General features: G+C 39.9%; 1 protein-coding gene across 4 annotated transcripts in view; it reads left to right on the plus strand.

Moving 5' to 3' along the window:
• The first annotated feature begins 6,647 nt into the window (after nt 1–6,647).
• Nucleotides 6,648–21,169, plus strand: part of CPEB4 (cytoplasmic polyadenylation element binding protein 4) — a 73,552-nt gene continuing 59,030 nt past the window's right edge. For all 4 annotated transcript variants that reach the window (XM_002744562.7, XM_035290535.3, XM_017969664.5 and 1 more), the window contains exon 1: nt 6,648–9,175. In XM_002744562.7, the coding sequence (XP_002744608.1) occupies nt 8,051–9,175 (1,125 nt within the window). In that variant the 5' untranslated portion in view covers nt 6,648–8,050. The remainder of the gene's footprint in view (nt 9,176–21,169) is intronic.

Here is a 21,169-nt window from a genome sequence, read left to right on the forward strand (position 1 = left end):
GAGAAAAGGAGATGCTAAAGAGGGAAAAGGAGGAAAACTTGGGGACCAACAGTAAAAGGATGGAGAGGGAAATGGAGAAGTTTGGGATGACTCTTAAAGTTTGGCTTAGGTGACCGAAAGAATGAATCATGGCATCATTAAATGAGCTAGAGAAAATGGGAGGAGGGCTAAGGCTGGAGGGAGGGTGATGGGTGCAGTCGGCCACATTGAATTGATGGCCTCTTGTTAAACCCAGATAGTACTGTAGACCACTGGTTCTGAGTGTGTTCACCAAACCATCAGCATAGCCTGGAAACTTGCTAGAAATGCAAATTCTTAGCTCCACCCATACCTATTGAATGAGAAATTCTAGTCTGGTTTAACTAGTTCTTTAGATGATTCTGACGCATAATAAAATTCAAGGACCACTGGGCACGGGACAGAATTCTGAGTCAATATACCTGGACAAAAAAATCTGGATTATTTTAGACAAGGCCTTTCCTTGGGCCTCAGTTTCCTCAGCTGCAAAACGAGGATTGACTGGTGGCATACAATCTCCAGTATGTCACCAAACCTCACTGGCCCTCAGTACTTCACCCCTAAATAACCAACTCCCCCTTCTTTTTTATTAATAGACCCTGATTTTTAACTAAGTACTTGGGAGTCTAGAATAAAGACCATACTTTCCAATCTCTTTTGCTACCAGGTATGGCCGTGTGACCAAGTTATGACCAACAGGCCAAGAATGGAAGTAATGCGTATGTCTTCTGAAATGTTTCCTCAAAGAAAAGTTCTGTCCTTTTTCATCTTTTCCTCTGTCCTTTGGTTTGGAATGCAGACATGATGGCTGGAGCTTGATCAGCCATCTTGGATCATGAGGGAGAAATGACACTTGGAGGAGAGAAGAGCAATGAATTAGAAGGAAGCTGGGTTTCTGATGACTCCTTGAAACCACTTACTAGCTCTATGTTAACTCTTCCAAACTTCTTTCATGTAAGAAAGGAACTATTTGATTTTAACCATTTTTATTTTTGCCTTTCTCTGCTCTTACATTATTATTAGAAAATCCCTTGTACCTTTTACTTTTATTTAAAAAAGATTATGAGAAAGCTGAATCAGAATATTTGGGGCAGGGCCTGGGAATCTGCATTTGATGACATTCCTTGGGAATTGATGAATTCTAAAGTTTGAGGTTGGGTGGCTAAGAACTTTCTTTCTTTCTTTCTTTCCCTCTTTCTTTCTTTCTCTCTCTTTCTCTCTTTCTTTCTTTTCTTTCTTGTTTTTTTTTTTAGAGACCGGGTCTCACTGTGTTGCCCAGGCTGGAGTGCAGCGGCTATTCACAGGCACGATCCCACTGCTGATCAGCACTGGAGTTTTGACCTGCTCCGTTTCCAACCTGGGCTGATTCACCCCTCCTTAGGCAACCTGGTGGTCCCCCACTCCCGGGAGGTCACCATATTGATGCCGAACTTAGTGTGGACACCTGATCAGCATAGCACACTGCAGCCCAGAACTCCTGGGCTCAAGTGATCCTCCCACCTCAGCCTCCCGAGTAGCTGGGACTACAGGCAAGCACCACCGCGCCCAGCTCTAGGAATTAACTCATATCATTGTTTTATTGTAATATATATACTCCAACAACAAGGGAGTAAGAAATTTGGATACTAAAAAGATCATTTTTTTTTTTTACACCTGTAGATGACTTTCTTTGCACTTTTGTTGCGTAAAGGTTCAGAATGGAAACTCTGTAGTACAAATTCTGGCCATAAGGAAATCATCAGACAAACGGAACCAGTGCCTGTGAGCTTATGGCTATGTTAGGGCTAGAATTTTGATCCCTGACACCAAGCTCTCTGACTTCTGGACCCTGTAGCTTGCCTGGAATCTCTGAAAAATTATTCTTTCTCCAGCTTTGCAGGTGAAAATCCTCCAGCCTAGCCACAGAGTGTTACAGGGCAGCTGTTCAGCAGCATAGCCACAGTTTTGATAGAGGAAGCGAAGTATGTCCAATCAAAACAGCCAAGGGCAATCTAGGTCAGCAGCCAGGCCACCTAGGTGGCTGGAGCCACAGAAGAATCCAACTTATCCCAAAGTGATGCATGTCATAATTTGGAAGGTCAACTCCCTGTTCTAGCTCACCTAAATCCTTGCTAGGATGCGACAATTTCAAGTGAAGTATATCTGTGTCCTGGACCTTTTCAAACCATTTATTCAATAACAATGCATCAGAGGCACTGGCTTCACCACTCACTATCAAAATGGCTTGTTAACTATCCACTCTATGTTAATGGTAATACCTAAAATGAAAAGGCAGGAAGAAAATCATGTTTAAAATGCAGATGGCTTGCACAGGTTGCAAAACAACCAACCAAAGAAGAAAATACAGCCCAGAAATTAATTGTCAAAAAGAAAAATGGTTCTTTCTAAGTAAATATGTATACTTTCCAATACTGAAAGAAGGCAAAGATCAGAAGTGGAGTTTAATAAAACTTGCTTTCAGGACTTGATTTTGTTCCTATGAAGCTAGCCTTATGGTGGTGAGTTTCCAGGTACTCTTGGAGAAGAGGATATTCCAAAGATAATTTCACCTTTCTTTCTTCCCCTACCGTCACAGGCCCTGCCTTTGAATATTATTATTTTTTTAGTTTCATTAAAGCATATATTTCACACTATATCAGAATGTTTATTAACGTTGCTAGGCAGAGTAACTGCTGGGTATTCATCTCTTGGGGGCCTGGACCATAAACTTGTCCAGACTTGTCTTCTCACTACAGCTCACTAACCAAAACCAATACCAAGGACACAGTGTCCTTCAATTCAGTTTCAGAAAGTTCCTGGGCTGCTAACTATAAAAGGATCAAGAGCTTTAAATATTTCTGCATGCAATAAGCATGGCTCATGTAATGAGCTTTTTTTTGTATGGGTGTCATATTTGTATACTATGCCCCTGTGTATTATGAAAAAGAACCGAAGCAGGGCCACTGCCTTGTACAACTCCATTGGGTGCATTCACATACTAGTCTGTGGTGCCTTATGGAGTTGCACAGTGCACAACCAGGGAAGCCTTGGGTAGTGGTCCTGATTGTTAGTCATTAGGCCTCTGGGGAGCTTGGGTGTGGGCTATTGGGAGAAAACTGACAATGTATGCTTCAAGGAAAGTGGTGGAGGACATTAGAGCTGGATTGGGGCAGAGTTCACCCTGTGTGATTATGGGGTAAGATTGATGCTGCTTGCCAAGCTTTAAAAAAGGCTGGTGAAGGAGATATTAATGCCCTGCTTCCTGGGAGGCTCTGTTCTGGGTGTAGTTGGCCTGAAACCCCAGAGTCGGCTGGGCAGTAGCCAGCAGGTTACAGGCATTCCCCAGCCTACAACTTCTCTGAAGGTGTGTTAGCCCTCACTGTACTAGATAGGGATGGAGCTTTTAATTTTTTTTTTTTTAACTAGTAGCACCTTAATGCTTAAGTAGAACTTGCTTTTCCCGCAACCCAAAAGCTTTCTGGTGAGCCAGCTTCATAAGAAGGGCTCTCTTCTGCCAGCAGAGTGCTTAAGCCAGCACTTACCTACATCTCTAGATCCTTTTGGAGATCCTAAATGGAACTGCTGAATTGTCGTCATGGTTACCATGGGACGTTTCTGAGGCCAGTATGTTTTCAAGGAGGGCAGCCCTGGCCTCTGGGTATCCTATGTTCCTGAGTTGGCAACTGATGGAAAAAAAATTGCTTTCTCCTTCCTTCTTCCATACCTCCAGTCCCTAAGCAAAAGCCTGATGTCTCAGTGATCATCCTAGCTCCAAACCATCCCAAATCTACTGCCCACATTTGACTTAGCCTTAAAAGATTAGCGTGACCTGACAGCACCAGACTGTGGCCCTGGGCGTCTCCACCTTCTATCAACCAAGACAGATTCCTGGATCCCTTTGTGCACACAGCTGCTTTTAGGCAAAAGACACTTGTGAAGGAGTTCCCTGCATTTAATGTGTTACAAAGGAAGTGACATTTTTGAACACTTCTGATGTGGTTTGGCTCTGTGTCCCCACCGAAATCTTATATCAAATTGTAATGCCCATATGTAGAGGGAGGGAGGTGATTGGATAAAGCGGGGGCAGTTTCCCCCATGCTGTTACCGTGATAGTGAGTTCTCATGAGACCTGATGGTTTTATAAGTGTTTCACAGTTCTTTCTTCACTCTAGTCTCTCCTGCCGCCTTGTGAAGAAGGCGCTTGCTTCCCCTTCACCTTCTGCCATGATTGTAAGTTTCCTGAGGCTTCCCCAGTCATGTGGAGCTGTGAATCAATTAAGCCTCTTTCCTTTATAAATTACCCAGTTTTGGTTATTTCTTTAAAGCAGTGTGAAAATGGACTAATAAAACTTCTTAGGAGTCCAGCACTTTAGATGCATCTCGTGTAATTTACAAACTTAGCATGAGAGAAAATATCATTCACATTTTATCTACAAGGAACCAAGGGCTTGTAGAGGTGATGCCCAGGTCTGCATAGCTAGGAAGTAGCAGAGCTGAGATTCAAATTCAAGGCTACTTTGTTCCAAAGGTACTCTTTTTTCCAAGTCATGGCTGTCATTTTAGCCACTGATAATTAGTAGCTCCAAGGGACCCTCAACCATCTACTGGGCATGGAACATTCACTTCTTCATTCAATAAATGTGTCTTGAATCTGCTCTGTGCCAGACCCTCTTCTGGCCACTGGGGACATAAAGATAAATCAGACACAACCTCTGCCCTTAAGAAACGAACCCACTGACAACCAGCAGTAATTAAAAGAGAGGAATCTACAAGATATTAGAGAGAGGGCCAGTCAGGGAAACCATTCTGAAGGAAATGACACCTTATGGAACTTGCTAAGTTCCCAGGCATGTCCAGTTGTAGGGAATAAACAGCAGGTAAGACCCAATCTCTATGCTCAAAGAATCCATAGTAGAGTTGCAGAGACAAGACTCATGCTCATGACACAATGAAAGAGAATAAAATCACCGATTTAAGGCCCTCAGGTGTTCTAAATGGAAGTGATGGAGAATTGACAGACTGAGGCAGAAGTTGAGACCATTAGAGGAAGGCTACGGAAATGAAATGGAAGCCACCTTTGTTCACACTATTCTTCATTAATCTTGGTATCTTTTTTATCCCCTAGTTTTGCCATTTACTTCTGGCTCTACCCTGATTTCTTTTTTCATTTTCCTTCCTGCTAAAGGAAAATACTCATTTAACATCTTTAAAGCTTGTGCTGACAGCAAAGCATTATCCTAAGCCTTGATGGTGGTCACAGCGTTGGGAATGTACAAAGATAAACGAGGTGTTAGAGTCCTTGAGTAGCAAACAAATTATGAAAAGTCTGAGATGTGAGCTCCAAACCAAGTGGCAAAAGGAAGGAAATAATTAATTCAGACTTGGAAACAGAGATGAGGGGTGGAGGGGAGTGATGGGTGAGAGGGTGGCTGTGGGGTGGAGGACTGTCACTCAGGGAAGACTTCGTTGGTGTTGGTTTGTTCATTCTCGTTTTTAGGATTCAGTCACTGATGCCTCCTAACTACAATGTCTGCTTCTCAAAGATCCCAGCATAGGTTTGGAAGACATAAACTGTCACAATATAGTGTGAGAAACAAGCACGAAATGTACACAGGGCCGTAGATGCTTATAAGAAAGAATTCAGAAGATACTGTTGGTGGCATTTGAACTGATTCCTAAAACTAAATAGGAATTTACCAAAGGAGAAGAGTGCAAAGGGCATGTAAAAGGCATTGAGAGTGTGTTTGGAGAGTGATGAAGCAGTATTACCCACAAGGTAGAAAGGCTCGAATACCACACTAAGAAGTTTGGCCTTTATCCTCAAAATAATGGGCAACCCTAGAGAAATCGGAGCATGGAGGGTCAAGATAAAATTTTAGTTTTGGAATTTTCTCTCTGGTATTGCGGGTAAGGTGGACTAGATTGGGATAATACGGGGGCTTAGCCACAGACACGTCGGCTGCATTTCTGTGCCTGGGAAACTGAACCAGATGAGAGTCTAGCAGAATCGAAGAGTGGAAGGTGCAGGTGATTGAACGGAGGGTTAAGGGTCTACATTACTGGCAAGGGCAAACGCAGTTCTAGGCACCGCACAGCTGCTAGGAAAACCCGCCTCCCTTTCCAGATCCCTCTGGGGCGGAGCTCGGGCCAGAGCACGTGACGCTTGCAGCACCACCTTTACTGTGGGCACTCTTCACATTCATCCGCGGTTTCACGGGCCGCCACTTCGATCTCCAACACCTAGACCCTATGCCTTCGTGAACAAGGAATCCATTCTCGTCGACGCGTCCCTGTTGCTCCTCCTGCAAAGCCAGATAGGGAAGAGAAATATCGAAGGAGTCCCTTTCCCACACAAAAGATGGCGACCTGCTGGGCTCGCTTTGAGCGGGGGAAGCGGGCGACCTGCTGGGCTCACTCTGAGTGGGGGAAGCGGGTTCCAGGCGCCCGGCCTCACTGGGCGAGGCGCAGACGGAAGAGGCGTCTCTGGAGGTAACTTTTCGACCTTCCTGGGAGTAGCCCTGAAGCTAGGGGGCGTGGTCTTGTCTGAGTTCTAATAGACGATTGGCCTTCCGGCCAGTAGGTGGGGCATGCGCGCTACTCCACCCCTCCCTCTTCGAACCGGAAGTATCTCTGGGTCTTTCCAGCTGGTTGTCATTTCACTCGGCTCGGTCCTGAGGAGAAGGACTCAGCCGCGGCTGCGGGACCCGGGCACCGGGAGGCGGTGGCGGCGGCGGCGGCGGCAGCAGCAGCAGCAGCGGCAACAGCAGAGGAGGAAGAGGAGGAAGAAGGAAAGAAAAAGAAGAGCCAGGCGGAGCCCTTAACAACGACAGCGGGGACTGTGGGACCAGGGTAAATCGGCGACGGCGGCGACGGCCCAGCAACCGTGAGGAGAAACAAAAGCCTTCTAAATTATAGTTTTTTAAAAAATCTAGGGGAAAAGAGAGAGAAAGCCGAGGGGGGAGGCGCTTCTCCTTTAAAATAACTACGGTAGTGGGTTTTTCCTTTTTTTCCTCTTTTTTCCCTCTCTGCGGAGAATCGAACTGAGGGAGTAACTGAACAAACCGCCCCTGGGTCCCATGAGGGAAAAAAACCCCGGAGCCGCAGAGAGGGGAAGAGGCAGAAACCGCAGGACCTTCCAGGTCGCTCCCTCGGTCCCCGCACCCCCGGGCCGCCAGCTCACCCTCGTCGAGTCTTGCTAATCCCGCCTGATCGCTACCCCCCAAGAGGGAGAAACGGGTGTTTCCAACCCCTTTCATGGGGGAGAGGAAGCCGGGGGGAGCCCAGGAACAGCGACCGCAGCAAGATCTGCACCCGAAGCCTCAGGAACAGCCCCAGAGGCCAAAACTGCACCCTGCGAAAGAGCAGAAAACAGGACCAGGAACAGCAGAAACCTCCCTGCAATCATCTTTCCATTAGTCAATGCTGATTTCCTCTCCCGAAACCAGGAATTCATTTCCCACCCCAGAGAACCTAATATAATCTATATATATAAATATATAATATATAATGTTCTTAAATTATTCCTGATTTTTTTTTAACCAAGCTGCCAAGAAAAGAACGTATTCCCCTCGTAGCCCTATTCTAATTTTTATGTGAGTGAATCTAAACTGCTGAGGAAAACCATATGTGACTGTTAAATTATATATATCTATATTTTTACTCCGTGCAAGGCTTATTCTTCTACATCCATAGATGCTTGAGAAGCTCTGTTTTTGTCATTCATGTACATTTTCCTTTGGAAAAAGAAAGCGCCTATTTTACTAACCAAAGACTTGATTTTTACCCTCTTCGTTTTTATTCCCTCCTAAAAATAAGCCCAATTGGATCCATGTCAATGTTTTAAGAGATTTTTTTAGAGTTGTTTTTTTTCTTTCAGAGACCAGAATTCCAAATCAGAACAATTTAAGGTGATAAGCTGCGATCTTTGAGCTAGCTATAAATAAGACATTTCAAGCAAGCAAGCAAACAACTTAAATTTTGGGTAGAGGAAAAAAAGGCGTGAGACATCAGGTTGTCATTTTTTATTGTGAGATTCTGCTCCTAAAAATAATAAATGGGGGATTACGGGTTTGGAGTGCTAGTGCAAAGCAATACTGGGAATAAATCTGCTTTTCCAGTCAGATTCCATCCACATCTGCAGCCTCCACACCATCACCAAAATGCCACCCCCAGCCCTGCTGCTTTTATAAATAATAACACAGCTGCCAATGGCAGCAGTGCTGGGTCAGCTTGGCTTTTTCCTGCTCCAGCTACCCATAATATTCAGGATGAGATCTTGGGGTCAGAAAAAGCAAAAAGTCAGCAACAGGAACAGCAAGACCCTTTAGAAAAGCAGCAGCTTTCCCCAAGTCCAGGTCAGGAAGCTGGAATACTGCCTGAAACCGAGAAGGCAAAATCAGAGGAAAATCAAGGGGACAGTTCTTCGGAAAACGGCAATGGGAAGGAGAAAATAAGAATCGAATCTCCAGTGTTGACAGGGTTTGATTATCAAGAAGCCACTGGGCTAGGTACTTCGACCCAACCCTTGACATCTAGTGCATCGTCTCTTACTGGTTTCAGTAACTGGTCAGCAGCGATAGCGCCTTCCTCCTCTACAATAATCAATGAAGATGCAAGTTTCTTTCACCAGGGAGGGGTCCCTGCTGCTTCAGCTAATAACGGTGCTCTCTTGTTTCAAAATTTTCCCCATCATGTCAGCCCTGGCTTTGGAGGCAGCTTCTCTCCTCAGATCGGGCCTCTCTCACAGCACCACCCACATCACCCTCATTTCCAGCATCATCACAGCCAGCATCAGCAGCAAAGGAGGTCTCCTGCCAGTCCCCATCCCCCACCCTTCACACATAGAAATGCTGCTTTTAACCAGCTGCCTCATTTGGCGAATAATCTTAACAAACCCCCCTCTCCATGGAGCAGCTACCAGAGTCCCTCACCAACACCCTCCTCTTCCTGGAGCCCGGGCGGTGGTGGATATGGTGGCTGGGGAGGTTCCCAAGGCCGAGATCACCGCAGAGGGCTGAATGGTGGAATAACGTCCCTGAACTCCATCTCACCTTTGAAGAAAAATTTTGCAAGCAATCATATTCAGCTCCAGAAGTATGCTCGCCCCAGCTCTGCCTTTGCGCCTAAATCCTGGATGGAAGATAGCTTGAACAGGGCTGACAACATTTTTCCTTTTCCGGTAAGATTATATTCCATTAATAGATTAGCATGAATAAGGAAATAGCATGGTGTAATATCTGTGTAACTAGAGTTTGAAGTGCCCGTATTCACATCGGAGCTTTTCTTAGATAGAAAATGAATCAATATCCAGACTTTATTTAGCAGGAGTGTAATTGGAACAAAATATTCAGCTGTTTCTTTGGCAGTTTTCTAAACTGTAGCCTTAATCTTGTCATAGATAATTATGAATACCTGGTAGCTGGTGATGTAATAATTATTAACTGTGATACCTTTCTTGCCTGACATGAGAATCATGGTCAGTTTTTCCCTACTTACTTAGGTGAGAATAAATAATATATAGATACAAATATATTTCATTGCAGAAACTAATCAGTGTTTTCTGAAGTAACTATATAACTAAAGAAATTTCTTTTGACACTATAAGGCAGTGATTCACTGAAAACCAGCTATTGAATTGCAGTTTTCTCACTGGTTGGTTGCATTTTAAATCTGAAACTCTCTGAGCCTTGTAAGTCTGAACAGTCTGAATTGATGGATTTGGCAGTTCCTCTTAAACTTCTGCAAATTTTGGCCTACCTTTCGTCAGTAAGGACTAACTAGTGAGAGAAATGATCTAAATGTTTTCTTCATCCCCATTTATTTTTGAACACTATGAAACTGTTCGTCTCGGAGTGACTCTTTATGCCTTTCACCCATTTGTTTATTTTCCAATGTTAACACCGGAGGTGTAGATAATTAAACCATTCCTAAAAATAGATCCAAGCAAAGATCATTTGTCTTTCTTGCTACCAGTATATCCTTATTCTGGCAAGAGTCATTGATATTTTTGAATTAATGGGCAGCAAGTTTGGTTGACACAAACAAGATAAAGGGAATTTCATAGGTGCTTCAACGTCTGATGCGCCACTAAATATGTATACTTTAAGGGTATGATTATTTATGTGTGTTTAGGAAATTTATAGGGGGTAAGAATGTAGCATTGAATCTAGTTTTCCCAACAGCCTCACAGCATGAGTTCTTTTATTGTCCCCATTTTACAGATGCAGAAATTGAATATGAAAAATATGTAATAACTTACCCAAGGGTACACAGCTAGTCAGAGTACATATTCTAAGTTAAAAAAAAAAAAGATTGAAAATATGTATACATACATGTCTGCACATACACATGTGCTACAGCTAGAGGATTTTAGAAATATTTCCAAAAAGGCTAAAAGAGATGACAGAATCGTTGCACTGTTAGCACTAGCAGAATTATTTATTTTAATTAGTAATTGGCTGAGAAGGAGGGGAAGGTTCTTAAGAGTACCCTATGTCATTTGAGGAGTTATATATCTGTTCCTTCCCTAAGGATTCAAGTGCAGTACCTCGTAAAATATGTGGTTATATTTAGTTTTCGACTTTTAAAAATCATTTTTTTTTTTTTTAAAATTTTGCCTATCAGAAAGCTGTTGGCATTTGCTTTAAAGGGTTTCGGTTGTTAAAACCAAACATCAATTACTGTGCTTTAGTGGTCAGGTAAAGAGGCTGTTTTTAAGACATTGACGATCTCATGAAATCTATTTTTAAAAAGTTGCTTTTGATATTCTTTGGAACATAAATTTAAAGAAAATTTAATGCATAGATAAGTTTTGATTATTGGATAATTGGATTACTGGATTAAGATTTGGCTCAGAACTGAATACACCTTTTTTTCTTATTTTGCTGCTATACACTGGCAGAATGAATTTATGTGGCCTCACGATTTGGTTCCCATTCTCAGCTTGCTGATTTTTGATAAAGATTGCTTTAGGAAAAATGAAAAGTTCAGACAATGAATAAAATATACATATACGCACATTAATATTTTTTCCTATAGTCCTAATAGAGCATGTGTAATGTGTGAAATCTTTTTGAACAGTTTTTTTTGGAAATTAAGGTGATTTATGAAATAATGGTTAGACTTAGATTGATACCAAAACGTGTTGTTAGAAACTAAGTCTTCCCTTAGAATTGTTGTCTTTTATATTGATTATGGAAAAAGGATTGGTCAATGTACCTTGCTCTCAAATATGGTAAGATTCAAAAGTAAATTGTTATTTCTGCTCCCCATTCCCATTATTTGTAACTGTGTGTATGTGAGAGAGAGCACATGCACACATATGCGAGGAGAGAAAGCTAGCAGTGGGGTGATTTGAAAGTCACAAGAGAAATAAGTGATTTGAAAAAAATCTCTATGACAAGAAACTCCTAATTGGGTTTTGAGAAAGTCTAAAGCAGTAAGTAAACTGACTACTGTGATTCTTACTTAAATGAATGTGGTTATTCTTGCTTTTAAAAACCAATAATCCTTGTGAATTAGTTTTTTTTGGCAAAAAGTATCACTTTAAGTTGGTATAAGTAACTTGGTTAAATTTGTCTTATTTAAATTTATAACATGCAGGCATGAGCCTGTAATCCCAGCTACTTGGGAGGCTGAGGCTGGAAAATTACATGAGCCCAGGACTTTGAGACCAACTTGGGCAACATAGTGAGACCCCCATCACAAAAAAATAAATGAATAACTTATAACTTTAACACTATTAATTTTAGGAAAGGAATTTTATAGATATTAGCACTTCAATTTAATTAGTATTATAAAGAATTTCTTTCTTCTGCATTATTTATCATAGGGAACAAAAATAAAAAGAGTTCATTAGTGTTATAGAGAGACCTTGAAACTTACCACAGACTTTAAAGGATAGTGCTTACGTAGTTACATATAATATTGGTGTTCGATCAAAGGCCAGCATGTTATCGTTATATTAAAAGGAAATAATTTACTTGATGTATAACTGATACTAAGTAGTGTTTATTTTAATTTGAAATGAACCAGAATGATTTTTACATTTGTTTACTGCAGGCTTGGGTATATGTAGTGAATTAAAATTAATAACCTTTTACATTCATAACTCCCTCCCCCCAAATAACTGATAGGGGAAGGCATTTTATTTGCAGGTATTTTTGTATATTAAAATTTATTTCTAAGTTATTTTTGTTTAGCTTAAAGCTTCATTACACGAATTCAGATAATATCCTTCAAATCCTGTTTTTTGTTTGTTTTTTTGAGACAGGGTCTCACTTTGTCACCCAGGCTGGAGCGCAGTGGCACATTCACAGCTCATTGCGGCCTTGACCTCCCTGGGCTCAAGAGATCCTCCCACTTCAGCCTCCCCAGTAGCTGGGACTACAGGCACACACTACTCTGCCCGGCTAATTTTTGCATTTTTTTGTAGAGACAGGGTTTCACCATGTTGCCCAGGCTGATCTTGAACTCCTGGGCTCAAACAGTCTTCCCACTTCAGCCTCCCAAAGTGCTGAAGTTACAGGTATGAGCCACCGTGTCTGGCTAAAATCCTGTTTTCAGACACAGCTAAAGTAATATGCATTTAATAATAGCTAACATGCCGCTGGGTGCAGTGGCTCATGCCTGTAATCCTAGCACTTTGGGAGGCCAAGGCTGGTGGATCACTTGAGGTCAGGAGTTCGAGACCAGCCTGGCCAAAATGGTGAAACCCCGTTTCTACTAAAAATACAAAAATTAGAAAATTAGCTGGGTGTGGTGGCAGGTGCCTGTAAGCCCAGCTACTCGGGAGGCTAAGGCAGGGGAATTCCTTGATCTCGGAAGGTGGAGGTTGCAGTGAGCTGAGATCATGCCACTGCATCCCAGCCTGAGGAACGGAGTGAGACTCTGTCTCAAAAAAAAAAAAAAAAAGAAAAGAAAAAATATCTAACTTGCCTCCTGTGTTCTAAATGTTTTGTGTGTGTTGATTCATTTAATTCATTCAACAATCCTATGAGGCAGAAATTATTATTTTTATTCACAGACAAGATTTGGCTCTTAACCATTATACCACAGTGCCTCTTCACATAATGATTATATGGCAGGGGGATAGTGGGTGTAGGCGGGGTCGGTAGGGAGGCAGAGTGCCTCCCAGAAGCATGTAAGATGAGAGGAAAAATTTTACGGTGATTCATGATGACCAAAAGCTGATTATAGATTGAATATTGAAAGTGGAAAATAATTAATTGAGTATACTTATCAACTTTAAATGTTAAATTTAGATAATATTTAGGTCAATGCTTTTGTTTTAAATTTTGAGCTTATATTATATACCAGGCACTGGACTAGGTTCTTTCAAGTATGTTATTTCACTTTCTATGTAGGATTTCTCAGCCCTGTGACATTTGATTTTATTGTCCCAGTTTCAAAATGAAGAAACAAGGTCCATATTCATGTTACTACAGGCATGATTTGACCCTTACAGTAAGGGGAGAAAGAAATCCTGTCTGTCCTACCAAACACATCTTTGAATTCTGACATCCAAACCAGATATATATTGGGGTACCTGCCAATAATTATATTTGAGTATAGTATATCTTTGGAGGAGTGCCTAGATCTTTTGTCCTTATAGGAAGGTAAAGGAGAATTGCTTAGTATATGTGCAGACACCCTCTTAACTACAGCTCAATTATGTTTCTACTTTAATTAGCTAAGAATCAGGAAGTAAGGAAAAGACAAAATCTATATGTCGCAAGACTATCCTAAAACTTGTCTGATAGGGAAACAAGTGTATAGATCCTCAAAATTATATACTGCATCTTATATTTGCAAACAGAACATTGCTGCAGTGCTTCAGTTCTGAAAGTCATGGTGAATTATTAAAATTGTCTAATACGCAACCTTATTACATTTTCTTGTTTCTTGATACAGTATAGTCATCCAAGAGGGAACTTTGCATAGGAAATATTTTCTTTTACTTAAAAGGGGAGAAACCAATTTTTTAATTGTAAATTATGGGTCGGATGGTTCTAACTCTAGCAGAATTGACATATTGGAAAAGTCTTGGGAAAAGTCTGTCAGATACAGTTTTCTTCCTCTTTGTAGACAACTTTTTAACTAGGTGAGATAGTTTTTCTGATGAAATTAAAACTAATTCCAGAGTAGAGTTTATTTTTATTTTTATTTTTTATCTTCAGAGAAGCCATGGAATATGATCAGCACATTGTTCCAACATCTTTCAGGAGAAACCTGTTTATTACAAGCCTAATGAATGTGGTTGTTGCTAGTTGCAACTAGGAAGATGCTACTTAGTTCATGAGTTGAAGTTTTTGAAAGTCATCTTTGTTGGTGTTTATAAGGAAGAAATGGGGAACATAGTTTTAAAATTAATATATGCTTAGGTTTAAATTTTACAGTCTCTGTTTATTTGCCTTATGACTTTTTCCTCTTTCTTTTGCTAGAGGGAGAATAAGCTTGATGATTCACGGTCATATTTTTTGGTCTCATCACATATAAGATAGTGTGAATAATGTGTTTCTCTTTAAGGCACAGAGTCTATAATGTGAGCATTTTAACTTTTAGTGACAAAATTCCCTTTAGGTTTAAGTGTTCAAAGATGCCTTGCAGAAATCAACAGTGTGTTTTACCGTGATAAATGTAGAGCAATATATTTTTAAAAAATGAAATTATTGTAGATTTTCTTCCATTTTTTTCCTCATCACATTTTATCTGATTAAAACAGAATGAGTTTCATCTTTAAGTTTTCAGAAAATACTTAGTGGATAGAAAGATAAAGGTGTAGATACTATTTTTAATCAATATTTGAAGGTGAAAAGTGAATAATTATTGAGAAAGACTATTTTGTGAGCCCAAGAATGTAGAGTGAAGCATAGGCTGTGGACTCAGACAGACTTAAGTTTGACTCTGAATTTGAATATAATTCTCCAGGAAGCTGTTCTAAAAATAAATAAAATGCATATATAAAGCTTAAAAAAAATTGTCTCTAAACTCTAACCTTGAGTAAATCTTTTAAATTCCAGAAGGCAATACTGTATCAAAATAATAATACCTGGCCGGGCATTGTGTCTCACACTTGTAATGCTAGCACTTTGGGAGGCCGAGGTGGGTGGATCGCTTGAGCCTAGGAATTCAAGACCAGGCCTGGGCAACATGGTGAGACCCCATCTCTACAAAAAATACAAAAAAAATTTTAAAAAGGTAATAATAACTAACAGTGAAGGGTAATGTGAGGTACCTTATGTGTGTGGCCATATTAGGTAGGTTAACTTTTTTTTAAATGTAAAATATGGCTTTCTAATATTGAATAAAGTCATGGAATTAGTTACAAATATAGCTTGTGTTCCTATGAAATATTTTGAACAGCTTTTAGTTATGCTTATCTTGCTTTATTGAATAAGCTGTAGGTGTAACCAAGGACAGATAAAACATTTAGCAGAATTATCATTTCTCTTGAAGAGAAGTTTTCTAATTAAATATAAGCTTAAACTTTCATTAGCATTGACAGCCTGTATCTTTCAGTATTTTGAAAGATTTTGGCTACAGTTGTTTTATTAAGAACTTGAGAACATGTGATTGCTTTTGCATACATTAAAGGAGACTACATTTTAATGGAGAATTTGTGATTTTTTTCAGTAAGAGATATGAAAGGGTGCCATAGATTTGAATTGAGTATAGTTAGGCTTTTATCCTGGAATCAAAGTATTTTTTTTAATATTTTAATGTATTTAGTACACATTTATTGGAGCACCTACTAGGTTATGAACTAGGCACAGGACTGTCATAAAAATGAGTCCGTTTGACCTGGCTAATCTTTGAGTAATACTGAACATGCATTTTTTCCCTTAAACATTATAAATAAATTATCAACTAGCCCAATAGTTTTATTTTAATCCATTAAGTTGTTTAATCTTTAAGGCAAACTAACTAAATGTGTTAGCTATAACAAAAACATTGTATAAATAGCATTTCCAAACATTTTAATTAATGTAGTCATTAATATGTTTATAAATATATACTTAAATTGGAAATTTAAAATTTTTAGAAATTATAATTTTTTTGGAAAGAAAATGTTATTGTCAAGTATAAATACATGCTTATATAAGCTACCTGTATATTTGTATATAACGTGATTATTAACATTCTATAACAAAATGGTACCACAAAAGGCAAACTTTAACTTGGATAGCAGAATTCAGTCCTGTTACATGCCAAAGAAAAACTCCCATCAGCTACCGATAGGTGCTCATTCATGTTTACAAATGGAATTATTCAAGTTTAAAGTTAAAAGCTGTACAAGCACGTTTTATATTATAGGGTATATTGGTTGGGCAATTTCTCTTTGCTGAAGATTTATCAGATATATTCCAATCATTTTCTTAGTGGACCTAAACTAAGTTATAATTAATTCCTCAGAATTATATATTTTAAATCTATATTTATTTAAAAACACCATGTAACATTTTAAATAATAGTTCTTCCAGGTATTCTTGAGGAATAGGATCATGGTACTAGTCAGTAAAATAGTTGCTGCCATTTTATTGTCTATGAGACCTTAAAAAAATAAAACTCAATATAAGAACGTGACTCAATGTTCATATACTCTGAGAAAATGTTGTTAGAGAAATTATCTTAGTTAATGGAAGTCAGATCTGGGTTCCAGATGTGGCTTGACCACTCATTAGCTATGTGACCTAGGCAAGCTGTACCACCTTCCAGGTCCTTCAGTTTCACATTTCTTTTGTCTGGTATTTTTGAGGATAAAATGAGACATGTCTTATATTTGGCTTCTAGAAGATTCTATTGTTTTAAAAAAGCAAGTCATCTGACAGAAATATTAAGTCAAAGTTTTATTCAAAGTATAGCACAGTTTCTTAAAATGTGAAAACCCATGTATACCTGGTGTGTGATAATTTAATAATTTTTTGAGATGGTCTCATTCTGTCACCCAGACTGGAGTGCAGTAGCGTGATCTGGGTTCACTGTAACCACCAGCTCCTGGGTTCAAGCAATTCTCATGCCCCAACCTCTCCAGTAGCTGGGACTACATGCACATGCCACAAGGCCCATCTAACTTTTTTTTTTTTTTTTTGAGATGGAGTTTCGCTCTTGTTACCCAGGCTGGAGTGCAATGGCACGATCCCCACTCACCGCAACCTCCGCCTCCTGGGTTCAGGCAATTCTCCTGCCTCAGCCTCCTGAGTAGCTGGGATTACAGGCACGTGCCACCATGCCCAGCTAATTTTTTGTCTTTTTAGTAGAGACGGGGTTTCACCACGTTGACCAGGATGGTCTCAAACTCTTGACCTCAGGTGATACCCCCCACCCCCGCCACCCCCGCCGCTTTGGCCTCTTGAACTGCTGGGATTATAGCCATGAGCCACCGTACCTGGCCTGAACTTAAGTAAATAAACTACAATTCTTAAAGTCACTATACTTAAATAATCGTGGGACTGAGGCTAGATGACACACTGATTTTCTTGAGCACTGCTGAAAAATACAGTGACCAACTGGTGGTATTTTTTTTTTTCTCTTTTGGTAAAGCACCCCCTGACCTATGTCTTCTTAAGTTTTTATTATGGAAAAATTTAAACATATTCCATGGTAGACAGAATAGTCTAGTGAACTCCCATGTGTATGTCACCTGGCTTCAACAATTATCAGCTCCTGAGGAAACCTGTTTCATCTATACCCTTAACCCTCTCTCTTCCTTTTTATATTATTTTGAAGCAATTGCCCCCATCATATTATTTCATCTGTAAATGGTTCAGTATGTGTCTCTAGAAGATAAGGAGTCTTTAAGAGAAAACAAAGTTTTTTTCAAGTCTTTTTTTTTAAAGAACGGTAGTGAGAAACTGAAGCAAGGCCCATATTTCTGTTGTACCTGCCCAGCCTGTTTCACTGCTCAATCTGCTGCTAATCTCTAAGGCAACCACTGTTGGCTTCATCTTCTCCTTCTGTAATGTAGAAAAATAAGAGATCCAGTTAAACCACCAAACCACCAGGTGGGGTTAGAAATTTGGGAGCAGGACGGGCGTGGTGGCTCAAGCCTGTAATCCCAGCACTTTGGGAGGCCAAGGTGGGTGGATCACGAGGTCAAGAGATTGAGACCATCCTGGTCAACATGGCGAAACCCCGTCTCTACTAAAAATACAAAACATTAGCTGGGCATGGTGGCTTGTGCCTGTAATCCCAGCTACTCAGGAGGCCGAGGCAGGAGAATTGCCTCAACTCAGGAGGCGGAGGTTGCGGTGAGCTGAGATCGCGCCATTGCACTCCAGCCTGGGTAACAAGAGCGAAACTCCGTCTCAAAAAAAAAAAAAAAAAGAAAAAGAAATTTGGGAGCAGATCAGATTAATGGGGCGCGGTGGCTCACACCTGCAATCCCAGCACTTTGGGAACCTGAGGCGGTTGGATTACAAGGTCAGGAGATCGAGACCATTCTGGCCAACATGGTGAAACCCCGTCTTTACTAAAAATAAATAAATTGGCTGGGTGTGTTGGTGCATACCTGTAATCCCAGCTACTTGGGAGACAGGCCCAAGAATCCCTTGAACCAGGGTGTTGGAAGTTGCAGTGAGCTGAGATTGTGCCACTGCACTCTAGCCTGGGGGACAAAGCGAATCTCTGTCTCAAAAAAAGAAAAAAGAAAAGAAAAAAAGAGAAGGAAGAGATGACGAGGGTTACGAGACATAAGCTTCAGTTTAGGAATAAAGGTTGTGCTTTAGGTTTGACCCTTCTCCCTGCTGTCTCTGGACCCTGCTCAGATCTAGCAGACATGGAAAAGAGGAACTCTTAACAGCCAGTTGAGGTCTTTAAGACTTAATTCCTCAAGGCTAAGTGTTAGTATTGTTTACCTGTTTTTCTACTTTGCTTGAACCAATAAGCTATTCTTGCCCCGGATAGCTTATTAGGGAGAAGAAGTCTTATACTGATAGTTTTGGGGTCAGAGGTTTAAACTTATTTTTATTATCTCTATGAAAACAGGTTATAGAAAATACCATAGAATCACCAAATTTTTCAGATACGACCAATATCTAATTTAAAATGTGAGTTTCATGCTGTTTTTCATTGCACCATAGAGAGATAGGGCAGAGAAATGTTTCTTGAATGAGTTCACCAACTGCCATGCATTGTGCTCCTGCTGCCCACATACCTTATCTCATTTGCTTTTCACCACAATTTTATAAGGGAGGTGTGGTATTTTGGTGATGAAATTAAGGTTCAATGATGTTGCAGCATCAGGGTCACTTGCTTAGTTTGTGACGATTTGAACTCAAAGCTTGTGATCGATTTTAATTATTTCTCTGTTAGACGAGATTAGTATGAACCAATTGTCAAGAAGAAGAAAAGGTCTATTGAATCAGGAACTGACTAATCAAGCCTAGAATGCCTGTTTTTTTAATACAAATAATTGATGACAAGAAATGTTCATCATTTTAAGGAATTTTAATGCTCAAATGAATGTGATTTATTTAGTGAAGGTACAATAAAAAATGTTTTCAGAGGCTTTCTGGAGAGATCTTATTTGTCAGTTCACATGGCAACTAAATTGAGCTGTTGATCCAAGGTAATGCACCAAAGACATTCACTCATTTAATTATAGTTTATAATTCTATTAGGGAACATTTGGCAACCTAAGATCTGTTAGATTCTACCTTCATTACAGGAGTCTTCATGAAGAAGTACTGATTGAAGAGGGAACTTGCTAAGAAATACAAGATGCTGTTAAATGTGGTTCTTCCTGCTTCAGATAATTACCACTTTAACTTTAATCTCTCACACTTGTTGTCCTCATTCAGGCCATGTATATACGATGAAGGATTTCATACCCTGCAGGTGTCAATACAGCAAAAATTCTAGACTAAAACAAAACTTCACTTAAACCACTTTTCCTGAGCATATGCTTTGAAGTCAGACTCTACTACTTACTGTGTGACTTTGTAGGGCGATTAGTTAACTTCTCATAGCTTCATTTGCCTAAAATGGGGATAATACATGGGAGTACTGTCTTCACATGGGGGGTGTGAGGAACTAATATATGTGAATGTTATATAATTCTTGTAAGATGCACAATACAGAGCCGGGAGGAACATGTTAGCCACTTCCTATATCAGTGGCAATGGCTTTACAGCATGCTACACGTATGCCACAAGCTGTGGATATGAAAATGAGTGAAGCTCATGGTGCAATGGGTGGCCTGTCATACCGAGCTCATCAATATCATGGATGTCAGAGTGCTAGGGAGACATAAGGAAAAAGGGATTTGCTGCCTGCATAGGGATGTGAGGGTCATTTGGTAGTGGAATATTGAAAGTTTACTGGATAAATGCTTGATGATCTGTGAATTTAAATATTATTTAATTCAAGATAATTTTATTTTGACAAATCTTGGATTAAAACTCCCATAGTTATCTTGATTAATTATGGGCTCTACTGGTATTTCAAACTTTCTATTTATTTTGGCAGCTGACACACTCATGTACACTTTCCTTTCAAACACAAATATTTTCCCTTCCCTTCTTTACCAGGGAAAGTTTTAGCCAGAAAGAGAAACTTCCATAGCCTGGTACAGATATGTAGTAGTCTGAGAAGTGATGATCATAGTAATGTATGTTTTTATAGAAATAGAATTAGTAAGAGGTAGCTGAATTTTGGCTTTGGTTCTTAATAATGTGATTACATTCAGTTAATTACGTTTTGTGTTTTAGACTCAGTCTAGTAATGCCAAAACATACTAACTCAAGTATAAAAAGAAGCAATAATAGGGTGGTGGTGGTGGTGGTGGGTAGCATGGGTTATATTTAGATGAGAACATTTAAGCTCAGTAAAGTTATTGCCTCTGAGCACATAACCTAACTGTGAACATCCTAACATCTAAGACAAGAATGTAACATCATGGGTGATGTAGATCTCATTCTCTGATGAAAATAAGCATGCTTTTAAACAAGAGAAACATTTTTGAGATAAATTTGCCTTGCAGGTTTCTAATCATGGGACATTGACAGACAATGAATTTTTCCATTGCTGACAGATTTTTACAAGAAAATTCATATATGTTTAACTAACGGCAGTTAGTAATGTTTTCTGCTTGTTAAAATCTGAGATCATGCTGTTAAGCCATAATTCTATAAAAGCAAGTCAAAAGGGATCAGAATATAGTATGTATTTTCTG

This window comes from Callithrix jacchus, chromosome 2 (genome assembly GCF_049354715.1).
Source record: "Callithrix jacchus isolate 240 chromosome 2, calJac240_pri, whole genome shotgun sequence".
Classification (NCBI taxonomy): domain Eukaryota; kingdom Metazoa; phylum Chordata; class Mammalia; order Primates; family Cebidae; genus Callithrix; species Callithrix jacchus.